General features: G+C 44.2%; 1 protein-coding gene across 1 annotated transcript in view; it reads right to left on the bottom strand.

The window, feature by feature from the left end:
• Positions 1-11740: 11740 nt before the first annotated feature.
• The window catches only part of LOC126163035 (vesicular glutamate transporter 2-like), a 181937-nt gene continuing 177698 nt past the window's right edge, over positions 11741-15979 (bottom strand). Inside the window, exons 10-11 of the mRNA XM_049919908.1 lie at positions 12116-12236; positions 11741-12027 (exon numbers count right to left, since the gene is read on the bottom strand). Of these exons, the coding sequence (XP_049775865.1) occupies positions 11848-12027; positions 12116-12236 (301 nt within the window). The 3' untranslated portion in view covers positions 11741-11847. The remainder of the gene's footprint in view (positions 12028-12115; positions 12237-15979) is intronic.

Genomic DNA, 15979 nt, shown 5'->3' with positions numbered 1-15979 from the left:
TGCCTGTGTCTATGTGCCTGTGGTTCTGTCAGTGTGATCATGTGATGTATTTGACCCCAGGAATGTGTCAATAAAGTTTCCCCTTCCTGGGACAATGAATTCACGGTGTTCTTATTTCAATTTCCAGGAGTGTAGTTAGTTATAAGTCTAGGGGACTGATGACCTCAGATGTTAAGTCTCATAGTGCTTAAAGCCATTTGAACCATTTTTGAACCTAAACTTGTCTAAAGGTTTTGCACCGTGTTAGAATAGGGGAGCGCGCGTGAGGTGCGGATCCAAGAGCCCTTTGGCGTCATGGCCCCCTTCAAAGGACAAAATGTCAAAACAGTTTGTATTATAACATACCGTAAAACTGCACAACTTTGTGACACTTTGAGCACTTTGCCGGCCGCGGTGGCCGAGCGGTTCTAGGCGCTCAGTCCGGAACCGCGCTGCTACTACAGTCGCAGGTTCGAATCCTGCCTCGGGCATGGATGTGTGTGATGTCCTTAGGTTTAAGTAGTTCTAAGTCTAGGGGACTGATGACCTCAGATGTTGAGTCCCATAATGCTCAGAACCATTTGAAACATTTTTGAGCACTTTATGTAACATAGTCTTTTACAAGTATGTAGTTAGTTATAAGTCTAGGGGACTGATGACCTCAGATGTTAAGTCTCATAGTGCTTAAAGCCATTTGAACCATTTTTGAACCTAAACTTGTCTAAAGGTTTTGCACCGTGTTAGAATAGGGGAGCGCGCGTGAGGTGCGGATCCAAGAGCCCTTTGGCGTCATGGCCCCCTTCAAAGGACAAAATGTCAAAACAGTTTGTATTATAACATACCGTAAAACTGCACAACTTTGTGACACTTTGAGCACTTTGCCGGCCGCGGTGGCCGAGCGGTTCTAGGCGCTCAGTCCGGAACCGCGCTGCTGCTACAGTCGCAGGTTCGAATCCTGCCTCGGGCATGGATGTGTGTGATGTCCTTAGGTTTAAGTAGTTCTAAGTCTAGGGGACTGATGACCTCAGATGTTGAGTCCCATAATGCTCAGAACCATTTGAACCATTTTTGAGCACTTTATGTAACATAGTCTTTTACAAGTATGTACAGCGACATTTAATTTCCCTATATGTGGAATTTTATAACTTTTATCCTTCAATTTTGGTAGTAATAAGGTTTTTATGTGCAACTAGCTGCTCCCAGCCACACATTGCTGTGACTTGGTATGGTTAAATGGTAAAGAGAGACAACAGAATCCATACGTTTCTAATATGCCTGTCTCTGTCCATCTTCAAATGGTTCAAATGGCTCTGAGCACTATGGGACTTAACATCTGTGGTCATCAGTCCTCTAGAACTTAGAACTACTTAAACCTAACTAACCTAAGGACATCACACACATCCATGCCCGAGGCAGTATTCGAACCTGCGACTGTACCGGTCACGCGGTTCCAGACTGAAGCGCCTAGAACCGCATGGCCACACCGGCCGGCCTGTCCATCTTCTTCCCCTTCCCTCCTCTCTCTGTCCATTACCTCTTCCCCACTCTTTCAATGCCCATCTTCTCTTCCCCCCTTCCTCTCCATCTCGTCTTGCTCCCTCTCACTCCCTCCCTCCCTGTCCAACACATCCTCTCCCATTTCTGTATCTATCTTCTCCTCCCCCCTCCATCTCATCCTGCCCCCTGTCTCTATCTCCTCCTTCCCACGTTCTGTGTACATTTTCACCTATCTCTCTGCCCATCTCCTCTGTAAGGTGGCTATAATTTCGCGCACTCATCCACATACTTTGCCGTGATCTACAACCACATTAGGTATTATTTGGTAGTAGTACATCGTATATATGAATATATAAAGGAGACTGACATTGTCACGAACGTTTTGTAAATAATTATTTTCTCTGCCTCGTGATGGCTGGGTGTTGTGTGCTGTCCTTAGGTTAGTTAGGTTTAAGTAGTTCTAAGTTCTAGGGGACTTATGACCACAGCAGTTGAGTCCCATAGTGCTCAGAGCCATTTGAACCATTTTTTTTTTTTTGTAAATAATTGTTAACGCTTATTGCATGAAAGGTGACGAAGTGTCTCTATGAATGACTGCCTATATTAATAGAGGTTGGAACGCCAGTGGAGATGGAATGGCAGGCAGAACTCAAGCTCTACGTGGAAGGCCCGCACAGGTGTTGGTCCTGCTTAAACACAGGAAGAAGCTAGACGGACGTCGTGGCACCTGAGCTCTGGAGCACAATAGAGCGGCGGCTGGCCGCTATTGTAGCAGGGGCCGGAAGGATGACCGGGTAATACTTCCGAACGCTGAAAATCTTGGACGCAGGTGAGAGGAACGAAGAAGCGGTACCTCGGAAACCACGCAGGCTGGGTTATTTCCAAGGATTTTTACTCAGAAGCGTACCATTGTACGAGTATAGATTTTCCTCGCAAAATTTTCCGCGCTGGACGACAAAAGACTAAAATATGGTTGGTCGGGGTTCCGAAGAATCTGTAGAGAGGGAGCATATTCCGTGGTTTCGGGAATATGATTAGTTTTCGAAATTACGAGGGTGGGGAGCCGAACCTTGCTGGGAGGCCAGCGGTGGAGGGACGAGGTCTTCCGTTGTGAGCGCCCGTGTGTGACGGTTGCTCGATATCAGCTTTGTTGATATAGACGGACTTGCTGTCTTTGCTCTCAGGAGAGTTTCTAGTTAGAACAGTTTGGCACTCTACTGTTGCGAACCTATACAATTCTGGACTTCACCTCCGGGTTGGAAGTCGTCGTTAAGTACGCAGCGTTCAGTAATTGAGAGCACTTCCTCTGCCTATACGAGGGCAGTTCAATAAGTAATGCAACACATATTTTTTCTCGGCCAATTTTGGTTGAAAAAACCGGAAATTTCTTGTGGAATATTTTCAAACATTCCCGCTTCGTCTCGTATAGTTTCATTGACTTCCGACAGGTGGCAGTGCTGTACGGAGCTGTTAAAATGGCGTCTGTAACGGATGTGCGTTGCAAACAACGGGCAGTGATCGAGTTTCTTTTGGCGGAAAACCAGGGCATCTCAGATATTCATAGGCGCTTGCAGAATGTCTACGGTGATCTGGCAGTGGACAAAAGCACGGTGAGTCGTTGGGCAAAGCGTGTGTCATCATCGTCGCAAGGTCAAGCAAGACTGTCTGATCTCCCGCGTGCGGGCCAGCCGCGCACAGCTGTGACTCCTGCAATGGCGGAGCGTGCGAACACACTCGTTCGAGATGATCGACGGATCACCATCAAACAACTCAGTGCTCAACTTGACATCTCTGTTGGTAGTGCTGTCACAATTGTTCACCAGTTGGGATATTCAAAGGTTTGTTCCCGCTGGGTCCCTCGTTGTCTAACCGAACACCATAAAGAGCAAAGGAGAACCATCTGTGCGGAATTGCTTGCTCGTCATGTGGCTGAGGGTGACAATTTCTTGTCAAAGATTGTTACAGGCGATGAAAGATGGGTTCATCACTTCGAACCTGAAACAAAACGGCAATCAATGGAGTGGCGCCACACCCACTCCCCTACCAAGAAAAAGTTTAAAGCCATACCCTCAGCCGGTAAATTCATGGTTACAGTCTTCTGGGACGCTGAAGGGGTTATTCTGTTCGATGTCCTTCCCCATGGTCGAACGATCAACTCTGAAGTGTATTGTGCTACTCTTCAGAAATTGAAGAAACGACTTCAGCGTGTTCGTAGGCACAAAAATCTGAACGAACTTCTCCTTCTTCATGACAACGCAAGACCTCACACAAGTCTTCGCACCCGAGAGGAGCTCACAAAACTTCAGTGGACTGTTCTTCCTCATGCACCCTACAGCCCCGATCTCGCACCGTCGGATTTCCATATGTTTGGCCCAATGAAGGACGCAATCCGTGGGAGGCACTACGCGGATGATGAAGAAGTTATTGACGCAGTACGACGTTGGCTCCGACATCGACCAGTGGAATGGTACCGTGCAGGCATACAGGCCCTCATTTCAAGGTGGCGTAAGGCCGTAGCATTGAATGGAGATTACGTTGAAAAATAGTGTTGTGTAGCTAAAAGATTGGGGAATAACCTGGTGTATTTCAATGCTGAATAAAACAACCCCTGTTTCAGAAAAAAAATGTGTTGCATTACTTATTGAACTGCCCTCGTACTTATGTTGAGACGTTATCTGTACTCCGTCCTCGTGGCTGGGAATTCGCTTTTCTCGTCTGTAGAACACAGAGAGGATAAGACAGTGTTAGAGTATATTAGTCAGAGGGCCGCCTTCTGCTGTCCTAGTGTTTGAAGAGAGTTTATTTGTGGCTGGAGTTCTTCTATCGTCGCAGACGAGTACGAGAACCGTCACTTCGACGCACCGTATGCAGTACATACGGTGATATAGCCAATTGCTTCGGCTTATTAGGGCTATAAAAGCTAAACAGCTGTGATCACGCTAGTTCATTTCTACTGAGGTTCCACACCACCGTAGATCATCTTTGAAAATAGTGTCTTTTAATGTTTGGTACGTAGATAATGTCAGTCATTTCGCGTTATTGAAATTAGATAAGGAGCAGAGTTGGGCAATTGATTAGTAATTTTACTTAGGAAATACAAACTTTGTAATATAAAGGTATTTTTAAGCTACAATAAATATATATGCAGGAACAACGTTTATCATTTAGTAGTATTAGTTGCCTTATTCATTCATTTGTGTTAAGGTTGTAATCTATATGTTAAAGTCCGTTAAAAGATCCTAAGATCTGCTTCAGGGGGTAGTCAGACAGGGCCAAATTTCATTTTAGCGTTTATTATTTTCAGTTGCGCACATTCATTTCACACTCGCCTGGAGTAGCATCATGGACTCCTCCCCCCTCTCTCTGACCACGAGCCTTGTTCATCATTATTGCAAATTCAGATTCTGTAGTGCTATTCTAATTGTGAGTTGATGAGCCACAAACACAACTCTCCTGTTTGCTAACAACGTTTCACTGTTATATAATCTATACATATTTTTGGATTATATGTATTAAAATAATATAGCCTACATGTATCCAATCATTTATTATAGTAACGTGTAAAAATTTGAAGCAAATCGATCAAGTGCTTTTTGAGATTTTCGGTAACGATTTTTCCTTCATATGTTACTTACAGGGTGCTTCACATAACATGTATGCCTCAGTAACTTCCACAATAGCAGGTGACGCGAATATTTACTGAGTGAGGTCCACGTAAGAAACGTTGCACTTTTGGCAGGGTTATGAGGGTAGATTACTTAGCTATTTTCCAGAAAGTTACAGCAACGATATACAATTCCTTAAATAAAACATTAGCGTTTTCTATCATGTAGCTGATGTATTCAAACCAGCTTTGAAAAAATCAGTTTAAATCCCATTTCTATCGCGTTTACTTTGGAAGCTAGTGCAAGTAGGGTATGTAAGTAGGCTGTTTAGGTTCTTATATTGGTAACGCCGCCGCCACGTAGCGCTCTCTGTATGAAAATCACTGGCTGTGCTGTGTGCAGTCTGTGGCTAGTTTGCATTGTTGTCTGCCATTGTAGTGTTGGGCAGCGGCAGCTGGATGTGAACAGCGCGTAGCGTTGCGCAGTAGGAGGTGAGCCGCCAGCAGTGGTGGATGTGGGGAGAGAAATGGAGGAGATTTGAAATTTGTAAGACTGGATGGCATATATATTATGATTATTAAGGTAAATACATTGTTTGTTCTCTATTAAAATCTTTCATTTGCTAACTATGCCTATCAGTAGTTAGTGCCTTCAGTAGTTAGAATCTTTTATTTAGCTGGCAGTAGTGGCGCTCGCTGTATTGCAGTAGTTCGAGTAACGAAGATTTTTGGTGAGGTAAGTGATTTGTGAAAGGTACAAGTTAATGTTAGTCAGGGCCATTCCTTTGTAGGGATTTCTGAAAGTCAGATTGCGTTGCGCTAAAAAATATTGTGTGTCAGTTTAAGCACAGTCTTGTATAATTTTTCAAAGGGGATGTTTCATACTAGAAACCTTCAAAGTGTTATGGGTGGATGCAACATACCATACATATTACTTGGCTGTTTGCAGATGGATGTTCTGGTGGCGGAATGTTGATGTAACTGAGATGTTTAAATGTGTGTCCATGTTCCTGAATGCACATCGCAATGCGCCTACTGAACAACCAGCGGATGAGATGTAATGTCGCCAGTGGCATGGAGCGACTTGCTACCTCGATGCGCTGTTTGATGTCATCTGGGGTTGTGAGTTCACGATTCTGTAGATATCTCCACAAAAATAAATCTACTGGTGTTAAATCCGGCGACCGTACAGGCCGTTCACGAGGCCCACGCCACCCCAACCATCCTCCAGGGAAGCTGTTATTCAGTTCTCGTACATCACACGCAGAATGGGCTGGGTGACCATCGTGCTGCATCCAAATAGGCCTCTAATGCCTAGACGGACGCTTTCAAAGAGAGCACCTAAACTGTCGACGATAAAAGCTGTATATGTCTTGCCTGTCAGTGTATGTGAAAAGCAATGCGGACCGATGATTTCATCTCAGTGGATTCCACACCACGCTGTTATCACTGTTCACTGAACCATAAGTTGTACTCATTGGAGAACATTATGCTTCGTAAAACCTGTGGTCTTGCGGTAACGTCTTTGATTCATAATCAAAACGTCTTCGGTCGCTGCTTAAATTTTGATTAATAATCAAGCACCGGCGGCGGCCGAAGACTTCCGGTATAAGAAGTCACCCTCATTTTGCCAACGGCCTTGTCAAAGAGGGCGGAGGAGCGGACAGAGGTTCAGGGCACTCTCTTGTCCTAGGGGTGGGAAACTGCCCCTAAAGGGGGAAGAATCAGCAGTGATCAACGGCATGAGGATGCAGAAGGCAATGGAAACCACTGCATTAAAGACACGTAACGTGTATCCACAGGACATGTGGCCTGGAATTGAAGAAATGTCATGATGATCTCTCCTTTAGCAAAAGATTCTGGGATAGTCCCCCATTCGGATCTCTGGGAGAGGACTGCCAAGGGGGAGTTACCATGAGATAAAGATCGAATAATAAACGAAATAGTAAAATTATACGAGTCGGGGCGTGGAATGACACAAGCTTGAAAGTGGTAGGGAAACTAGAAAATCTGAAAAGGAAAATGCAAAGGCTCAATTTAGATGTAGCAGGGGTCAGTGAAGGGAAGTGGAAAGAGGACAAGGATGTCTGGCCAGATGAGTATAGGGTAATATTAACAGCAGCAGAAAATGGTGTAACGGGAGTAGGATTCGTTATGAATAGGAAGGTAGGGCAGAGTGTGTGTTACTGTGAACAGTTCAGTGATAGAGTTATTCTTATAACAATCGACAGCAAACCAACACCGACAACGATAGTTCAGGTATACATGCCGACGTCGCAAGTTGAAGATGAAGAGATAGAGAAAGTGTATGAGGATATTGAAAGGGTAATACAGTATGTAAAGGGAGATGAAAATCTAATAGTCATGGTGGACTGGAATGCAGTTGTAGGGAAGGAGTAGAAGAAAAGGTTACAGGAGAATATGGGCTTCGGACAAAGAATGAGAGAGGAGAAAGATTAATTGAGTTCTGTAATAAACTTCAGCTAGTAATAGCAAATACTCCGTTCAGGAATCGCAAGAGGAGGAGGTATACTTGGAAAAGGCCGGGTGATACGGGAAGATTTCAGTTAGATTACATCATGGTCAGACAGAGATTCCGAAATCAGATACTGGATTTTAAGGCGTACCCAGAAGCAGATATAGACTCAGATCACAACATAGTAGTCATGAAGAGTAAGCTGAAGTTTTAAGACATTAGTCAGGAAGAATCAATACGCAAAGAAGTGGGATATGAAGTACTAAAGAATGACGAGAAACGCTTGAAGTTCTCTAGGGCTATACATACAACAATAGGGAATATCTCAGTAGGCAGCACAGTGGAAGAGGAATGGACATCCCTAAAAAGAGCGAAAACAGAAGTTGGAAAAAAAAACATAGGTACAAAGAAGGTAATTGCGAAGAAACCATGGGTAACAGAAGAAATACTTCAATTGATCGATGAAAGGAGGAAGTACAAAAATGTTCCGGGAGACTCAGGAATACAGAAATGCAAGTCGCTGAGGAAGGAAGTAAATAGGAAGTGCAGCGAAGCTAAGACGAAATGGCTGTATGAAAAATGTGAAGAAACAAAAAAAATTGTTTGTAGGTAGGACTGACTCAGCATACAGGAGAGTCAAAACAACCTTCGGTGACATTAAAAGCAAGTTTGATAACATTAAGAGTGCAACGGGAATTCCACTGATATATGCAGACGAGAGAGCGGATAGGTGGAAGAATACAGTGAAAGCCTTTATGAGGGGGAAGATTTGTCTGATATGATAGAAGAAGAAACAGGAGTCGATTTGGAAGAGATAGGAGATCCGGTATTAGAATCAGAATTTAAAACAGCTTTGGGGCACTTGAGATCAAACAAGGCAGAAGGGACAGGTAACATTCAATCAGAATTTCTAAAATCGTTGGGGGAAGTGGTAACATAACGATAATTCACTTTGGTGTGTAGAATGTATGAGTCTGGCGACATAGCATCTGACTTTCGGAAAAACAACATTCACACAATTTAGAAGACGGCAAGAACTGACAAGTGCGATCAACTTAACAGCTCATGCATCCAAGTTATTGACAAGAATAATATACAGAAGAATGGAAAGGAAAATTGAGGATGCGCTAGATGACGATCAGTTTGGCTTTAGGAAAGGTAAAGGCACGAGAGAGGCAATTCTGACGTTGCGGTTAATAATGAAAGCAAGATTACAGAAAAATCAAGACACGGTCATAGGATTTGTCGACCTGGAAAAAGCATTCGACAGTGTAAAATGGTGCAAGAAGTTCGAAATTCTGAGAAAAAATAGGGGTAAGCTATAAGGAGAGACAGGTCATATACAATATGTACAACAGCCAAGAGGGAATAATAAGAGTGGACGACCAAGAACAAAGTGTTGCTATTAAAAAGGGTGTAAGACAAGGATGTACTCTTTCGCCTCTGCTGTTCAATCTGTACATCGAGGGGGCAATGATGGAAAAAAAGGAAGGTTCAGGAGCGAAATTAAAATTCAAGTTGAAAGGATATCAAAGATACGATTCGCTGATACATTGCTATCCTGAGTGAAAGTAAAGAAGAATTACATGATCTGCTGAATGGAATGAACAGTCTAATGAGTTCAGAGTATGGAGTAAATCGAAGAAAGACAAAGGTAATGATAAGTAGTAGAAATGAGAACAGCGAGAAACTTAATATCAGGATCGATGGTCACGAAGTAGATGAAGTTAAGGAATTCTGCTACCTAGGCAGTAAAATAACGAGTGACGGACGGAGCAAGAGGACATCAAAAGCAGACTAGTAATGGCAAAAAGGGCATTCCTGGCCAAGAGAAGTCTGCTAATATCAAATATCGGACTTAATTTGAGGAAGAAATTTCTGAGAATCTACGTCTGGAGTACAGCATTGTATGGTAGTGAAACATGGACTGTGGGAAAACCGGAACAGATGAGAATCAAAGCACTTGTAGATGTGGTGCTACAGACGAATTTGAAAATTAGGTTGACTGATAAGGTAAGGAATGAGGAGGTTCTGTGCAGAATCGGAGAGGAAAGGAATATGTGGAAAACACTGATAAGGAGACGGGACAGGATGATAGGATATCTGTTCGGACATGAGGGAATGACTTTCATGATACTAGAGGGAGCTGTAGAAGGCAAAAACTGTAGAGGAAGACAGAGATTGGAATACGTCAAGCAAATAATTGAGGACATAGGTTGCAAGTGCTACTCTGAGATGAAGAGGTTAGCACAGGAGAGGAATTCGTGGCGGGCCGCATCAAACCAGGCAGAAGACTGATGACCCAAAAAAAAAAGGCATCCACAGTGAAATTATTCCCGGCCCATTTTCGTGAAATCATGCACGGCACATTCGCAGAAAGTAACTCTCCGATTGAAATCGTTACCACGCAGCTCCTGTGTCAGCGACAGGTGGTACGGATGAAACTTGAGATCCTGTACTACAACTTGTATATATGTAAGGCTGATACCAGTGACTGCAGCAGCGTCTCATAAGCTGACAAGAGGTTTGTGGTGTATTGCAGTTAAAACAAACACCTCCGTATCCTTACATCTTGCTGGTCTTCGTCAGTTACTGCTGAAATCTTCCCAAAATACTTGTTTCACGAAGCCGTTGTTCAGCGTGTAAAAACGTAATGGCTGCCAGAGCCCTTCGACCTAAATATCTCACGGCATACACCGTAGCTGCTTCATTGGATTTGTGCCGGCATTCGCCGAGCATCAGCAACATGTCAGTGTACTCATTGGATGTATATGTCATCGTTATTCGATGTTAGTATCCACGGCGCACTGAACCCCGTTTGTTTGTACTGTCCGACCCTCCGTGTGTACGGCGGTGTAAGGCGACGGTCGGCAGTCTATCTGAACATGACATCCAACTGTGCACCGAGGAAGCTTGTCGCTCCGTCACCGGCGACGTTACATCTCGTCTGCAGATCCTTTAAAAGGCGCATTGTGCATTCAGGAACATGGACACACATTTGAACACCTCACTTACATCAACATTCCGCCACCAGAACATCCATCTGTACAATGCCAAGTAATAGGTGCATCACGTTGCATCCACCTCCAACATTCTGAAGGTTGCTAGCTCCCAAAATAAACATGTTAGAAATGGGATTTAAACTGATTTGTACAAAGCTGGTTTAAATAGGTCAGCTATATGATGGAAGAAACTAATGTTTTTAAAAAAAATTGTATCTCGTTACTGTAACTCTGTGAAAAATAAAGTTTATTAAAAAGAAAATAATATAGAATTCAAAAAGTGATCAATTTACTAAAAAAAAAAAAGCATAATACCTTCTGACATAATAAGAAATCAAAATTAACATTTACACTAATGTAATGTGCTTGTAATTAGGAATGTATCAGTACTGCACAATGCATTTAATAATTAACTTTTCAGTACGAAATTAAAAACAAGTTTTGTGATTATTAGTGACTCACTTGAGCGTGACTTGCAGAGTAAAGTTTTCCAAAGGAGGGTTTAATATTAGAACCAGACACTCTGAGTTCTTTTTCTAAGTGTAGCTGATATTTGTATTTGGTCTTCAAAGCAACCAACGCAGAAAATCCGCTTTCGCAAAGATAGGATGTTGAAAATGGAAATAGTGTACGAAATGCTCTAGTTTTCAGTACAGAATACTGAAAAATGCCCTCTGTCCAAAATTAATAGGAATTTCTTCCTGAATTGCCTTTTGATTTCGCCACTAGCCGTGAAGTCTATGAAGAGACCTACGGAAGTACATTCGCGCGCTACCTGTAATACGTGATAGAGGGCCATCGATTCTGGTTTTGTCGTGTAGCGGATCGGTGTTGCGAAATAGGTCACGAATACTGAAAGACTGAGAAACGCCATTGAGTTTCATCACATGGCTGAAATTTTGTGTCCTCTGCGACGGAGATCGTTTGTTTAGTACATAAAATCAAATCACCAGTTTGTTACAGGAAAATGATTCGACATAAAAAAAGATTATTAAATTTTTACCGTTGTTACAAAACGACAATTCTCATATTCGCTCTAAATCCACTAGGATAACACCAGTTAATATATTTTCTTATAATATGTCCTTTGCACAAAAAGCGGATGGAACACATTCACATACGAAAAATTCAAATGTTTTTCTGTTATGTAGTTCAATGAGGTGAAAAACGAATACACAAAAATAACTAATTAAGCATTTTATGTAACGATTTGTACAAAATATATATATGAAAACCACTTGAGGGTACACTAAAGGTTAATACTAAACAATGGACTTCATAATGCAGTTTTATAGGGAACTCGTAGTTTCGGTTTCTACGGCCTTGTTGTCAAACGCCATTTCTTCTTTCTTGGCTGCACCTCTGGCCCAAGATTGTCTCTCTGCGGAACCAAAGACACCGTAAACCAGTGTTCCCAACAGGTAGACACCGCTGGTAATGAAGAACACCGTCCGCCACTCCTCTGGATCCTAAAATACACATGCGTTTAGAATCACTGTATTTGTTCAAGGTATTAGGCAACTGCTAAGTACGTAACTTCTGTATGTAACCACTTACCTTATTTTTGACAATGAAACCTGTGAGGGGAGGGCTCACCATTCCCGGTATAGTAGCGACTGTCTGTGAGAGACCCATTAGGACTCCAGCGTACTGTGGCGCCATATCCAGGTGGTTTACACTAAACATAAAGAATTAGCTTATGAAAATATACACCTCTGAACAATTAAATAAGGAGATAGCTCTAATGTTGGAGGTATCGATATTACCACATCTACAGGGTGTTTCAAAAATGACCGGTATATTTGAAACGGCAATAAAAACTAAACGAGCAGCGATAGAAATACACCGTTTGTTGCAATATGCTTGGGACAACAGTACATTTTCAGGCAGACAAACTTTCGAAATTACAGTAGTTACAATTTTCAACAACAGATGGCGCTGCGGTCTGGGAAACTCTATAGTACGATATTTTCCACATATCCACCATGCATAGCAATAATATGGCGTAGTCTCTGAATGAAATTACCCGAAACCTTTGACAACGTGTCTGGCGGAATGGCTTCACATGCAGATGAGATGTACTGCTTCAGCTGTTCAATTGTTTCTGGATTCTGGCGGTACACCTGGTCTTTCAAGTGTCCCCACAGAAAGAAGTCACAGGGGTTCATGTCTGGCGAATAGGGAGGCCAATCCACACCGCCTCCTGTATGTTTCGGATAGCCCAAAGCAATCACACGATCATCGAAATATTCATTCAGGAAATTAAAGACGTCGGCCGTGCGATGTGGCCGGGCACCATTTTGCATAAACCACGAGGTGATCGCACGTCGTCTAAGGCAGTCTGTACCGCCACAAATTCACGAAGAATGTCCAGATAGCGTGATGCAGTAATCGTTTCGGATCTGAAAAATGGGCCAATGATTCCTTTGGAAGAAATGGCGGCCCAGACCAGTACTTTTTGAGGATGCAGGGACGATGGGACTGCAACATGGGGCTTTTCGGTTCCCCATATGCGCCAGTTCTGTTTATTGACGAAGCCGTCGAGGTAAAAATAAGCTTCGTCAGTAAACCAAATGCTGCCCACATGCATATCGCCGTCATCAATCCTGTGCACTATATCGTTAGCGAATGTCTCTCGTGCAGCAATGGTAGCGGCGCTGAGGGGTTGCCGCGTTTGAATTTTGTATGGATAGAGGTGTAAACTCTGGCGCATGAGACGATACGTGGACGTTGGCGTCATTTGGACCGCAGCTGCAACACGGCGTACGGAAACCCGAGGCCGCTGTTGGATCACCTGCTGCACTAGCTGCGCGTTGCCCTCTGTGGTTGCCGTACGCGGTCGCCCTACCTTTCCAGCACGTTCATCCGTCACGTTTCCAGTCCGTTGAAATTTTTCAAACAGATCCTTTATTGTATCGCTTTTCGGTCCTTTGGTTACATTAAACCTCCGTTGAAAACTTCGTCTTGTTGCAACAACACTGTGTTCTAGGCGGTGGAATTCCAACACCAGAAAAATCCTCTGTTCTAAGGAATAAACCATGTTGTCTACAGCGCACTTGCACGTTGTGAACAGCACACGCTTACAGCAGAAAGACGACGTACAGAATGGCGCACCCAGACTGCGTTGTCTTCTATATCTTTCACATCACTTGCAGCGCCATCTGTTGTTGAAAATTGTAACTACTGTAATTTCGAAAGTTTGTCCGTCTGAAAATGTACTGTTGTCCCAAGCATATTGCAACAAACGGTGTATTTCTATCGCTGCTCGTTTAGTTTTTATTGCCGTTTCAAATATACCGGTCATTTTTGAAACACCCTGTATGAATATAGCTGTTTATAGAGTGCCATGTGTTAGATGTTGCAGTACCTCGCGTTGCCTATCTGTGCGAGGTTCGTGGGCTGCACAGGGGGATACGCTGATCAGCCAGAACGTTATGACAACCGACGTAATGTCGATATAAATCAGTCCAGGCGATATCAGCGTCACCTGGTGAGGAATGTCTGACAGCCAGACACACGCACGATGCATGAAGCACCCGTGAGCGTGCGGTCTGTGGGGAAGACGCGCGAACTATCTTAGCTTAACCGAGGGCAGACTGTGATGGCACGGAGGCTCGGCGCGAGCATTTCGGGAACTATTCGAGGAGTGCAGTGCTGGGTGTCTTCAATACGTGGCGAAATCAAGGTGAAACCACGTCCAGACGTCGTGGGGTTGGGAGGCTGGACAGACTGGTAAAACAGGACAGCCAGCGAACTGTGGCGGAAGTAACATCAGACTTTTATGCTGTGTGTGTGAACACTCAGTCCTCCGAACACTCCTAACGATGGGCCACCACAGCCAAAGACCCATACGTGCCGGCAGTGGTGGTAGAGCGGTTGCTTCAGTCTGGAACCGCGCGACCGCTACGGTCGCAGGTTCGAATCCTGCCTCGGGCATGGATGTGTTTGATGTCCTTAGGTTAGTTAGGTTTAAGTAGCTCTAAGTTCTAGGGGACTGACGACCTTAGATGTTAAGTCCCATAGTGCTGAGGGCCATCTGAACCATTTTTGAACCCATACGTGTGCCAATGTTAACACCACGACATCGCCAACTACGACTCAAATGGGCATGTGACCAATGGGACTGGACGTTGGCGTATTGGCAGAGCGTTGCATGGTCTGATGAATCCCGATATCTTCTTCAACATGCCGATTGGAGGACGCGAATCCGTCGTCTTCCAGGGAACAGCTCTTTGACACCTGTAATGTGGGACAGAGACAAGCTGGTGCGGCCACATTATGCTCTGAGGAACATTCACGTTGGCATCCATAGGTCCAGTGGAGCTCGTGCAAGACATCATGACGGCCAAGGAGTATGGTTCACTGGTTGCAGATCACGTACTCCCGTTTATGACGATCATGTTTCCCGACAGCAGTGGCATTTTTCAGCAAGATAATGCCACGTGTCAAAAGGCAGGTGTGTGATAGAGTGGTTCAAGGAACACAGTGGCGAGTTTTAATCGATGTGATGCCCCCCCCCCCCCAAGTCACCAGAACGGAATCCAGTCGAACACATCTGGGATTTGATTGAAGGTGGCGTCAGAGGTCATCGACCCCCTTCCCGGAAATTACTCGAATTTGGTGACTTGTGTGTGCAGATGTGCCGACTCCCTCCAGTGACCTATCAAGGCCTCATTGCCTCCATGCCACGACGCGTCGTTGCTGTTACCCGCACCGAGGATGACTTACCGGATATTAGACAGGCGGTCATAATGTTCTGGGTGATTAGTGTATAGCCGGCCAGAGTGGCCGAGCGGTGCTAGGCGCTACAGTCTGCTTCGAATCCTGCCTCGGGAATGGATGTGTGTGATGTCTTTAGGTTAGTTAGGTTTAAGTAGTTCTCAGTTCTAGAGGACTGATGACCTTAGAAGTTAACTCCCATAGTGCTTAAGGCCGGCCGGAGTGGCCGAGCGGTTAAAGGCGCTACAACCTGGAACCGCACGACCGCTACGGTCGCAGGTTCGAATCCTGCCTCGGGCATGGATGTGTGTGACGTCCTTAGGTTAGTTAGGTTTAAGTAGTTCTAAGTTCTAGGGGACTTATGACCACAGCAGTTGAGTCCCATAGTGCTCAGAGCCATTTGAACCAACCCATAGTGCTCAGAGCCATTTGAACCATTTGATTAGCGTATAATTATGACTAATGTTAGTTCGAGAACATGATGGCAACTTCTTCACAGTCAATCTACTCGACAATGTCCATTTCGATACAAATATACATCTTTTGTTAGTGAAGAACGCAATGAGCTAGAAATAATTTAAAAAGCTATATTTTGAGGTCATTGCCGGTTTCGTGCCATCACGCCTGTCTTCAGAAGCTAACTTTTTTAATACAGTAATGTATTCGTCAGCAACATGCCGTCCGCCCTTGCACTGCACAAGA

Source organism: Schistocerca cancellata, chromosome 2, assembly GCF_023864275.1.
Source record: "Schistocerca cancellata isolate TAMUIC-IGC-003103 chromosome 2, iqSchCanc2.1, whole genome shotgun sequence".
Lineage (NCBI taxonomy): Eukaryota > Metazoa > Arthropoda > Insecta > Orthoptera > Acrididae > Schistocerca > Schistocerca cancellata.
The sequence above is the reverse complement of the archived record's forward strand: the minus strand, read 5'-3'. Positions and strand labels throughout refer to the sequence as shown.